Source organism: Euprymna scolopes, chromosome 26 (genome assembly GCF_053919585.1).
Source record: "Euprymna scolopes isolate OS-2025 chromosome 26, ASM5391958v1, whole genome shotgun sequence".
Classification (NCBI taxonomy): domain Eukaryota; kingdom Metazoa; phylum Mollusca; class Cephalopoda; order Sepiida; family Sepiolidae; genus Euprymna; species Euprymna scolopes.
The window spans coordinates 91,925,045-91,937,779 of NC_136507.1; the positions used below are offsets into that span (position 1 = coordinate 91,925,045).

General features: G+C 36.0%; 1 protein-coding gene across 1 annotated transcript in view; it reads left to right on the plus strand.

The window, feature by feature from the left end:
• The first annotated feature begins 733 nt into the window (after positions 1-733).
• Positions 734-12,735, plus strand: part of LOC145248259 (cullin-2-like) — a 91,746-nt gene continuing 79,744 nt past the window's right edge. The window contains exons 1-3 of the mRNA XM_080110133.1: positions 734-882; positions 4,124-4,215; positions 6,821-6,926. Coding sequence (XP_079966259.1) covers positions 847-882; positions 4,124-4,215; positions 6,821-6,926 — 234 coding nt within the window. The 5' untranslated portion in view covers positions 734-846. The remainder of the gene's footprint in view (positions 883-4,123; positions 4,216-6,820; positions 6,927-12,735) is intronic.

Consider the following 12,735-nt stretch of genomic DNA (forward strand, 5'->3'; position numbering starts at 1 on the left):
TCAATTCGAATTTTAATCGCAAAATTAACTCAGGTTTCTGTCTAATTTCACAGTGACAGACCTTGTAAAATGTTCCCGGAAGTAGAATACTTGCACCATCTTTTAAGTTTCAGAAATGCTTTCAATGAGTTGATTTTACGTTTGCACATATATAGATTTACCATTCGTAACAGCGATTGAAATGGTATGTCGGGAACATACACATCAAAGCTCGTTACTATCTGTTAATTAAAAGATGTTAATTAAAAAGATGTTAAATTAAACGATTTTAAATAAAAATCAGATTCTGAAGACTGATTAGTGGAGATAGATCCGGTCTTGTGCAAAATCATTGTGCAGAGAGAGAGGGAGGGCGTGAAAGAGAGATCGTTTGTGTGTGCATATGCGACAGAGAACGAAAGAGAGAAAGAGAGAGAGAGAGAGAAGAAAGAGAGAGATAGAGAGAGAGAGAGAGCTTTCATCTGCGGACATCCTTAGGCTTAGCATGCTCGAGCGAACATAGAGGTTCTGAACACAGATTCAAATTAGCATCCTTGTACTTAATGCTGTCTTCCGCGGATAGTAGGCTGCTGTATACTGAATTTTTTGTTATTATGATGTTCGTACATCTTTTTGGGGTCATTGTTATTTATGAACTATGTGATGCTTGAAGCTTAATATTAAGTTTGTTTCATTGCAAGGATTCTTGAAAAACGTTGTCCGGTCGGGTTTTATTTTTAAGGAAATAAAATATTCCACAGAATGAACTCTATTATCTGTTGTCTTTAACACTTTCTTACTGATGTCTACGCTTTGTGTGTGGCTTCACCGGAACCTTATTTCAATCATTTGTATAAAGAAATAAAGATGTTCTCAAGAAAACACGTGGAAACATTGTTACAAGTGAGTATACGGTTCTTTTAATCCTGTATTTAACATTATATGGATTGGATAAAAATAGATGTTGTCATTCGAGGAAAATTTCCAACAGTAATGCCCTTTTTATTTTGTCCGAATAGATCAGGGAGGTTGCAAATTCAATTGTAATGATGACGGAACATGGATTTATAACCTGAAAGTTTCATCTCTGTGTGGTATATATGAGGCTCTAGAACACCCCCTGCGTGAAAAGCAGATATGTGCTATTTACTTCCTTCATGCAAAAAAAAAATCGAAGCGATCAACACATACCGGTGCCTGTGAAAGATATGCAATACCGATGCAGTTGATATCGTTATGGTTAGAAGTTGTATTCATCAAGTGCAGAGTGGCAACAGAGATGGAAGTGACAAAATGCGTTCCAAACGCCCATGCACGGTCGTATGCAAAAAAATGAAACAAATAGTTGCGATTTTGTAGAAAAATAAATTTTAGAGCATAAAAAGTCGCTCGTTTCAATGCTACTTTCTCCGACTTCGTAGATCTGCAACTTATTTTAGTCTAAAAAGAAACGTGCATTACTTTTGGAACGACTAACTTATTTTTGTTAGTAAATATAACGGTAATATTTTTATACTAACAATTTTTTTATTGACGTTTCGCCCCAAATAAGGCAGAGGCCCACTTAGTCGTAAGGGATTTCTATTTGGAACAAGATTTGCAGGGATACTATGCAGGGAGTTGGGCAGCGAGATGTCTGTTTGCATTACATTATAATTTCTGCATGACAGTACAGTCAGGGAAGCAGAGAATTGGGAAGAAATTCCAAAGTGCAGCTACCCAAGGGAAAAAAGCTATTCGAGTAGGAGGCTTTACGGCATCTAGGGATCTCTACAATATAAGGCTGAGAGTTTGCTGCTCATCGGGTTGTCGAGGGTATTGTCGTCGATGGGGTACTAGTGCTTGGATTTCGTCAGAGCACTTGCCTTTGAAATACTTGTAAAACGGGAAAACAGATGCCCTGTTTCGGCGATGGCACAGAGGTTGGATCAAGTGTCAGGACGGGATTCTCAACACTGAGGTGCGTGGACAAGCTAACATGCATAGCATGCAACAATACTCTCCGAATGGTTGAGACTTCTCAGGAGGATGGAAGCGAAACTCATCCTTAAAGCGTTTCTCTACGGCGAGCTGGCTAATGGCAGAAGAAGCGTAGGCCGTCCCAAACTACGTTTCAAGAGGAGCATGAAGCAGTGCGACATCGCCCTCCTTGCATGGAAAGCCTGGCTGAAAACCGCCCTGTTTGGCGACTGGCAGTATGGCGAGGCACGTTTAATGCAGAAGCTGCGCGGAATCAACTGCGGGGAAGAAATTCAGGCAGAAGCAGAAGCAACACCAGCAGCTATTCACCTCCATCTGTAACAAATGCGGCAGGGATTGCCACTACCGAGTTGGTCTGTATAACTATTCTCGACGCGCGGTTGCCGATGAATATATATATATATATATATACATACATACATACATATATATATATGGAAAATATGCTCATTCAATTATATTTCACTTTTTATTTATGCCAATCCCTTAATATATGAAGCTCAATGTGACTACAGAGCATATGAAATAAATTACAAAAGTCTATATTCCAGATTTCAAGACGTTATACATCTTGCTGTTATTTCTTCTAAAATTTCTGTTTCGTAGAACAGAATCATTTACGCCATTATTATGTCATTTTTTTAATTTATTCCGCCCTTACTCAAACCAGAAGAATGGAAACTCACCAACTTTGAAAGAAAACAAGGAACATGGACATGATTACAAAATACAAAAATCAGAAGTGAAGTTGTAATTGTGTTTCCTTATAGTTATGCGATCCTTAAATTTTATAATATTATGTAATTTGGTAGGGAAATGTAAACACAGACACACACTCATGGGTAATTTCAGTTATATATATATATATATATATATATATATATATATATATATATATATATATATATATATATATATGGTAGAACGATAAAAGTATGGCCCTTAAGAAAACAACCCCGTTGCTTTATTTTAAGATTTTATTTAAAAAATCAATTCAGCAAACTGGATTATATAATAGAGCTTACATCAATGTAATCGCCTTCAGCATCAATCACCGACTCGACACTAGCCCGGAACTGGAAGCATGTTTTTTTTTCACAAGTGCCGGTGGGAGCGCTCTTTCTGTAACGAAGCTAGTCTCTTTTTGGACTTATGGAGAAGCACCGAGTCCTGCAGCCACACTAAGGGTTTGCTAGCGGCCACCTGATAGCAGCAGGGGACAACACACTCTTCAGCACATCCACGTACACTTTGGTGTTTACTTTGAAGCCGATTTCGAAGATGTAAGTTGGTATTATGCGGCATGATGTGGTCCTTACTTGAAACCACACCAAATCCCATAACTTTGGCCGAAAACTTTGTTTTTATACCCTGGTCACGTCCCTGTAATTCAGGGCAATCCAGCGATGCATTTTGAGGATGCAGGCAATGGTCCTTTTGTCATAATTACTATCTGTAGAGAGCATAAGTTGTACTGCGGCGCATCTCCGATCTCGCTCGTTGAACGATGTCACTTTCAGACATGATAGAACGCAACTATTGCTCTTTGGATTTTTACACATATGACCAACTCATCGAGGGTCTATAACAACAAAAATTAAAAGGAAACCGGTTTTCACGAAACGGGAATAGAATTACGTTGTTTTTTCTATGGCAACAAGTTTAATGTTCCACTCCATATATATATATATATATTCAATTCTATTTTGAAAAATGATTAATATTCAAGATAGAGCATTACAATCTGAGGGAAATTAAATGAGTCAAATTAAAGTTAACAAATCGTACTCTTCAAAAAAGGATAATGCAATAGATCTTTTTTTTTTATTCCATGGAGTTACAAAAATGCATTGTATCTTCAGAGGAAATAATTAGTAAAATAATGAAATAAGATTGCTATAAAATTGCTAGTTTGCACAAAAATTGAACATTTTTGAAAACTGCAATATTCAAAACAATGAGGTATATTGTTTAAGAATTAAAATATAGCCAAATGACAAAATCTTATTCATAGAGATGGTTGGCCATAGGATACAAGTGAAACCCCCGTAAAAATCAGTAATATTGATGTAAATACACTTTATGGGCGTGTGAAAGTTGATGTCTTTTACATATTTCAAATCATGTACTTAATACTACGTTTTTTTCTCTATTTAACTCGCAGACGGTGTTGCATGATGACGATATACTGGCTGCCTATCACAAATATTGGCAGCAATACAGTCAAGGAGCAATTTATGTAAATCAACTTTTTGGGTAAGTAACCGTACATTTTGTTTTATCATTCCTGTAAGTTTTTTTTTGTTTTTTCTTTTGTTTTTTAGTAAGTCATAGTTCGTAGTCCAAAAGCTTTAAATTTGAATTATTTAGAGTGTTATTATCATCTTCTGATGTAATAGTCACAACGTTTCGGTCGATGTAATCTCCGACCTTCTATACGTAACATTTTTTTCCAACTTTCGGGCATTCTAGTAAAGTTTGTGAGTCTTTTTTTAATTCGGGCACCTGCTGTTAATTTTAGTTTAAACATACATAGTTAATCGAGGAGCGTACAATGTTCTGATTTCGTCAACAAAGATCGGGGAGAAGGTGGATTTACTAATAGATTTATGTGTTTAAAACCGTCACATATTTTTGTATCTTTGTGTTCAGGTGCCCCATGTTTATGCGGAGGGATATCTGTCTATTAGCGGCAACACTATTGGACACACTTAACACCATATTATCACTATTAAAGCAAAACCAAAGTAAAGTGAAATGGATTAATAAACTATTACATGAGTGCATTATCACTAGTTGAAGTACTGATTTATGTTGGGTTTATTACGATAAAACCAATTATAAATTAATTGTTATCTAAAAAGGTGCATTATAGTTAATCAAGAAATAAAGACAAAAAAAACAACTATCTATTAAAATAAGTTTTACCAATGATAACTTTTTTACCTACGTGCATATTTTTTTGATTTTAAAATACTCTAAATTGTTTTGTATTTAATATAAAAATGTCTTTCTTTGAGAAAGTCTCTTTTTTATAAGATTCAAAGATTGGCTTTCACTTCAGATCTAATACTGAAAGTTTACATCGCTGTTTCTAAGATCGAAACTACCCACAAAAGTATCTTACTCCTGATACGATCCTTTATATATATATATATATATATATATATATATATATATATATATATATATATATATATATAAGTGAAAGTGTCCGTGTGTGTGCCTGTGTATCTGTGTGTCTGTGTACATTTCCCTACACAATAACTCTGTCTATGTTTAGTCTACAGACTCGAAATTTGATATACAGGTTACTGAGATTTGGGAAAATCATTGTGATCGGTTTTTGGCCAGAAATTTGGCGATTAAGCGGTCAATGTTCAACGATTTGACCTTTGAGAACTCTACCAAACTCCTCCGAAAATTTTGGGTCTACCCACTTGAAATTTTAGATATAGGTTCCTTGGACATGAATCTAACTTAATAACTTGATTAGAGCCCAAAACAATAAATTTTAAGGGGTCATAATTTTAAAAAATTGATCTCTGCGGTCTCTTCCAAATTACTCAGCCAATTTCTGGTATAAATATTTGAAATTTTACATAAAGGGTAATCACAGATAGGGCAAGCTTTTTCGTCAGTTTGGGTCGAAAATTCTTAGTTACCAATATATAAATGTATGTATGTCTGTTTGCAAGTCTGCTTTAAACTTTCAATAGAGGCGACGGATTTAACCAAGATCAGCATCGTTTTAAATTTCGACCTTTCATACGACAAATATCGAAAAATTGGCTAAAACATTAATATCTTCCCCTTCAACTAGGCACTTTTCTACAGGGGGGTCACTTTTTTCGCTGATATTTTTGAAAATTATCCTCTCCTTTAGATCCTTTAGAAGGAGCCTTAATTTTAAAAAATGTCGCTTCCGGTTTGGCGGTGGTCGTAACAGCATAAACGTTAGGTTTTACGCCGTTCTTTGCCTCCTTTTCGGTACGGGTTCGAGCCTGCCTTCCTACTATCACTTTTTGTTTTTGCTCAACATACACATCCAAACAACCGGGCAACGCCGGGCGCCCATGCTAGTATATATATATATATATATATATATATATATATATATATATATATATATATATACAAGTGAACGTGTCTGTGTGTGCAACACCTCTGTCAATTTTCAGTCTAAAGACTTGAAATTTGATATGCAGGGTACTGAGGTTTGAGAATATCTTTGTAACCCGTTTATGGCCAGAAATGTGGCTGTTATGGGGTTAAAGTTCAACGATGTTACCTTTGAGAACTCTGCCAAACTCCTCCGACAATTTTGGGTATAAACAATTGAAATTTTAGATATAGGTTCCTTGGGCATTGCTCTAACTTAATAACTTTCTTTGAGTCTAAAACAACAAATGTTAAGAGGTCATAATAGGGGTACAAGTTAAAAAAAATGACCGCTTTTTTTTTTTTTTTTTTTTTCTTAACATACACCTCCAAACACCCGGGCAACGCCGGGCTGTAACGCTAGTATGTATATAAATGTAAAACGCATTCGATGCTATATTCCGATTCTTTACAAAACGTTTCTCATGAAAAGACGTTGTTACTCTCTCCACTGTCGCTACATTCATGGAAGCTGTCGAATGAGTTTTAATCTCTAATTACCCATCGGAAAACATTTACAGCAAGAACTCTCTTTGTTATCACAATAAAAAATAACTTTTCTTTCTTTCCCCGTGTGCCTAACCTCGGGGCTTTCATATTGCTTAATTATTTTCATACATTCTTTCAACAGGGACTGCACTCAAAATTGCCCCTATATTTTTAGTTTCATTCAATGTCAACTAATGTCCTTTCTTTCCAGTTATTTGAACACAGCTTACATTAAGAAAAGAAAATTGTCAGATGCTGACCTCATCTATGGGGAAATCAATTTTGATACAAATGAGCAGGAACTAGAAATCTATGACGTAAGTAAACTTTTATTTGTTCAAGTAGATAACTAAGTGCGATGATTGAACTCCAATACTCAACTCATGGGAAGCCCGAGGTAGTTCGGCTCGAACATCCGCAGAAGTCCTTCGACGCAGTCTCAGTCGATTTTACGTAGACAGTGTTGACATGACGTTGAATGCAGAAGTTTCCCCGCTGGAAAAGATCATTCAACTTGGCGTGTTTTTCTTAAAGTTAACTTGCAAGTAATAATAATAATAATAATAATAATAATAATAATAATAATAAAACGCCGCTGACTCTGGCTGTACTCTAGTAGCCCATGCTGATTATCTAAACTCTTCGAAAATCACCTAATTGAAAGCCATGGATCAATGTTTGCTTGGTAATACATCTGCCACTGATGGTGAAATTGACGAAATGGTCACACCCTCTTTTAGTGAAGTACGACCACTTACCAGCATTGTATATCTGAAACTGTCAGGCGTAGGTGGTCATGTGAACACTCAAAATGTCTGGAATTATCACATTATAGTGGGGGGGGGCGGTAACACATTATGATGTCCTAAAACCAATGGTTTTCGAGATATTTGCAATAAACTAATTTACAACACATTTTGAACCCATGTTCCGTGTAATTTACATGGAAGTACTAGCCGTGCGATGACATGACTTATCCCACTATTACACTGGCACTGTTTTCCTACTGAGTGTTCATGAAAATAATTATATCCTATAATATTTGTTTCATTTTGTTTTAGGAAATGATCAGTATTTAAGTCTTAAATTGTCCTTTAATGGAAAGTAATTTTAATTTGAATCGCTGCCTTCTGTTATTGCTACATGGTAAAATTGCATTGCCCTTTAAACAATTAGGACACATTTGGATTGCATGAAATCCATTAATAATTCATTCAGTACTGGCAGTAGACTACTCAACATCTCGACTGGAGCTGATATAGCCTAAGACGTAGTTTATGGATTGCTAGAATGCCTGGCAACTGGTGAGAAAAATTATCAAGCGTTTGTTACAATACGACTTCAGAATAAGAGGTAGCATCTTCATGATACAATACCGACCAGGAGATTGTTTCCATGCAGTATGATTTTACTTCATCAATTGGACAGAAATCTGTGGCAAAAAAAAAAAAAGATGCGACAGAAACAATAAGGTACACTGATTATGCAAGAGAAAAGGGGGTACAGCGTGCTGGGGCTTCTGAAGTATGAGTTGACCAGCAAATCTCAGTTCCTGACTGCAGAAGATAAAGATGGAATACGATTGAAGAAGTCAGATAAAGCATCTCTATCAAGAGAATTGTCAAGCAACCTCCCCAGAACTAAAGAATGTAAAAGGTGATGCTCAAATGACAACAGTTGATTTTATGGCACTCGTACGTAGACTACCAATAAAAAAGATGCGCATTGAAACATTTGGCCAATTAGCTAGGAATTCATCCCAAATCATTTTTGCTACCACAGATGAGTCAACAAGAATAGATATTAGTTTCGATACTTATAAAAAATCATCGATCAAGCAAACAGAACGTGCAGAGGGAAGTTCTAAACAAATTACTATTACCATTAAATCTGACAATCAGAAGGCACCTGTCGATATGGATATGTTCTGGAGCTCAATATTGAACAAAATGAAGTTCCAAGAGTACTTCTTCCAGTAGATGTTACACAATATTACGTCTTCTTCGGTGCAGTATATGGTGATGAATGTGGGAAACTGTTTACGGACAAAGAAACAACAATCAGAGACCGCCCAAGCAACCAAGAAGAGGCTGATGACGGAATCATGTACCATATTAATGACGGTGTAAAACATGGTTTTCACTCGATCTTAGTTGACACCTGACACGAACCTTCTCGTAAACCTCATCTTCCATTTCAAGAAATGTTTGGAACTACAAAAACTCTACGTAAAGCTTGGCAATAGGAAGAACAAGAAGACTGTACCTGGTTACCTGTTGGCTGATCATGATTTCTACCAGCAATTCACGCATTAAGTGGGTTTAACAGTACCAGCAAGGTGGGTTCAAACCTGGCTGGTCTGAATGCTTCAATGGATCTCTTTCTCTATTGCAAGAGTTTGCAGAGAAATTGTCACCGAAGATGATAAGTAATACTGAAACTCCTTGTAACTGGATTAAAGAAAACGGGCTGTTCAACATTTCATGAGTGTCGATTGGAGCAGTACCATAATTCTAGGTAAGAACTTGACTTTAAGCAGATTGTGTGTTGTTCCTACAAGGACACATAAAACGAGAATATCTGCAATGCAGATTGTGGTTAGAATCCTGTAATAATAAAACTAAATCCGCTGAAGTTTGGATATAAAACAACAGACTTCGGCATAACTCCTGTGATACTGCCTGTACCGTGCAGACTAGATGAGCTACCGCCTTCACGTAAATACCCAACGTCACGTAGGAGTATAAAGACATGCCCTTGCAGAGCAAAGAACTTAAAATTGTGGTGTTTTGTGGTCAAAGAAAAGACACAGTGTCGAAATTCACAAAATTAAACTAAAAAATATGGATAATGAACATAAGTAATATAACAAAAATTAAGATGCAGTACGATGCGCGCGTATAATGCAGAAATTAGTTTATTGCAAATCTATTGAAAACCATTGGTTTTAGGACATCATAATGCATTACTGAACCCCATAAAGTGGCAATTATGGACATTATAAGCGGTTGTATGACCACCGACGCCCAATAATCTCAGAGATACAATGCTGGTGAGTGGTCGCGCTTCGCTAAAAATGGGCGTGACCATTTCAGCAATTTCGCCGTCTGTGGCAGATGTTTTCCTAAACAGACATTGATCAGTGACGTTCAATTAGTAGACTTCTGAGGAGTTTAGTTTTAGACATAAAGGTGCATACGTAAGCAGCATGAGCTCCTCTGGGATTGTAGTTTTCGTATAAAATTATTCGCAAGAAAATAAAAATAAAATTATGTACAGTTTTTCACAGGAAAAAATAAAAAGAATAAAAATATCGATTATAATTTTGTTTCTGTTTTTGCAACATTCCTTGCTTATCAATGGGTCAAAAGGCGAGTACTTTCGCGAAGTGGTGTGGGGCGGTGGACAGTCTCCCTTCGAGTTCAAACAGTTTCCAAAACTTGAGCTCAAACTGATTTTTCTTTTTTGTTTAGCAGTTCTTTATATATGTGGGAATGGTTGGCGTCTGGCGAAACCTGGGATTCTTTTTTAGCCAATCATTGTCCAATTTGTCATAATTTGGTTCGCCGTGATTGCATAATCAGTTATCTCCCCTACATATCCCAATCCGGTAACTTTCCACTGAACAAGAGTTCTCATCGCCGGTTCTCACGGACAGGCTGACTTCGATAGTGACCCTAGGTTAACCCTCGAACCTAAACAACGGCTAGATACCTCGAAATAATAATTTTTCATAGAAATGTTGTTTAATATTTTCGACTTGCTTTTATTTTTTCGTTACAAAGAAAATGTATTTCACACCGGCCACCGAGCTATTTCTCTTTCTAGCCGGCAAAGTTACCTGCTATCATCCATGATATGCCATTAAAATAAAAAATACACTAATTTTCCTCTCACTGAGCCGCCTTTGGTGGCAATTTCCAACCATAGCTCTAATTTAGCTCTACTTTAACCCCTCTGGAGTAATATCCTGCCATGGTGACTGGTTGGTTCACACATATTTATTGATTTTATTTCTTCCTTCTTAATTACAAGATATCTAATGAGGACAGCTCGGTTTGCGATATTTACAAGCTGTGGTACAGCTACAAGATTAGGTATTAGTGTGTAAAAATATGTGTAAAACGAAATTTCTAGAAATCAGAAAAATCCCTTTAGAAGTTAAACTAGAAAATCATGGCTGCATAACAGGATATGTTATTATTTACAGGAAGTAGCACGGATAAGCTTTTTATTTTAATGGCAAGCAAAATTAAGAATTAATAAATAAAGCAGAGAAAAAAACAATTTGCATGATTAAATATAATGTACACTCTTCAACCTCAAGAGTTCTAAAACGCCTCCATTAGAATTTCTGTCTGATAGGTTCATAAGAGTAGTGGTTAATGGGCAGAAAACAGAAGCTCAGAGAATTAATGCTGGACTCCCTCATCCTGGGCTCAACTCTCTTCCTTATCTACATCAATGATATTCCAAATCACATCCTTAGATCATTAGTAGATATTTATGCAGACGACACTGCCATCTATGGCAGTACATCCTCATCCTAAAAAGAATGCTAACTTTGTTATTTCTTCTCTTTTAAATTTCTTATTTCATTTTGTAATTTGTAATTATGTGCATTTTAATAATTTATATATGTATTTATTGTCTTTATTTGTGTTTCCTTGCCTAGTTTTAACATTCTTCCCCATAACAAAAACAACCACGTTCTCTCCCAGCTTAAATAAATGATAAATTCACGCTCTGAACTAAGAAAGGCTAGAGATAAAAATACCATTAGGCAGGATAAATTTTCCGAAATTAGCACAAGCGTGCATTTATTTTTTCTACCGTAGAAGTCAGAAGAACTTTATTTAAGTAATATACTTAATATCTACAATTACCATATGCTCGCTTGTATTAATAAAGAGGCCTCGCTGATATCTCTACCAAACCACTGGATATAGCTTATAATTAACTGTTACTATATTTGTAAGTGAAATCTACAGTGATCTTAGCTGCGTTATTAGGACTATTTTCTGTATAGATACAATGTTTTTCGCTGACCGTAATGACTGCCTATTAATACGAATTCCAAATCACCATGTAATAATTGTTTCTCTTTACCTCCAAGATGAGTGCCTTTGTCTAAACTGCATGCTAAATAGGGAAAAAAAAGAAAAAGATTTGTTTGTTCTGTTTCCCAAGCTAAAACATTACCTAAAACTCTAAATCCTAATAAAACTCTACTGTATTCTGTAAGTTAATAACCCCGTCCCTTGAAATCTTACAATATGCTCCCCCCTCTAGCTGCCACTAACACTCTACATTACACACATCTTAGTAGTTGAATCCTAAGCCTCCAGCTCCTAACCTTCACATGCTAACCGCCTAACAATCATCACTAAACATCTATACATTTCTACCTTTAAGACATGCATTAGAGTTCATTCTTATACAGTTTGGTACTTACCAGCCAAAGTATGCACTTAGATGCAAAGCGATCTTTATTACATAACAATGCCTCTTCCTAGATGGTTTTGCAACGATTAATCCAAAACCAAATCTGATATTCCCTGTTATGCAAAACGCTCGATGACTTTTAAAGGAAAACTAAAATTATCTTCCTTCAATAGTAGAAATACACTAACACCTACAACTTCTATCTATTCGCATCAACTGAAAACTTGCCCAAATATCTATTAACTTAATTATACATACGGAATACGCCACGATTTAAATTTACCTCTAGTTTTACCCGTACTTTACTGCACCTACATCTTAACCCTCCTGTAATCTAAAATATACAATGACTGGGCAAAATTCTTAGCTCAATTCCTAATAAATTTAAAAAATGTAAAAATCTGAAGGTAGAAGTCTTAATCTACACTAACGCCTTTCTAACAAGCCTGTTCACATAGTTGCTTCAACTGCATGAGTTTTTTTTAAGTAACAATGAAATAGCAATGTCCCTAAATCACCTTGAGAAGTGTAACTATTCATTAGGTATATAACCTCCACAAACTAACCCTTTAACATTAATTATCCACGCGGGGTCGCAGAAGTACCTGAATTATGACCCAGGTGCGGGGCAAACCCTCTCAGGGCTGATGGGCCTAGGAGAAGGACAACTCTGAAACTAAA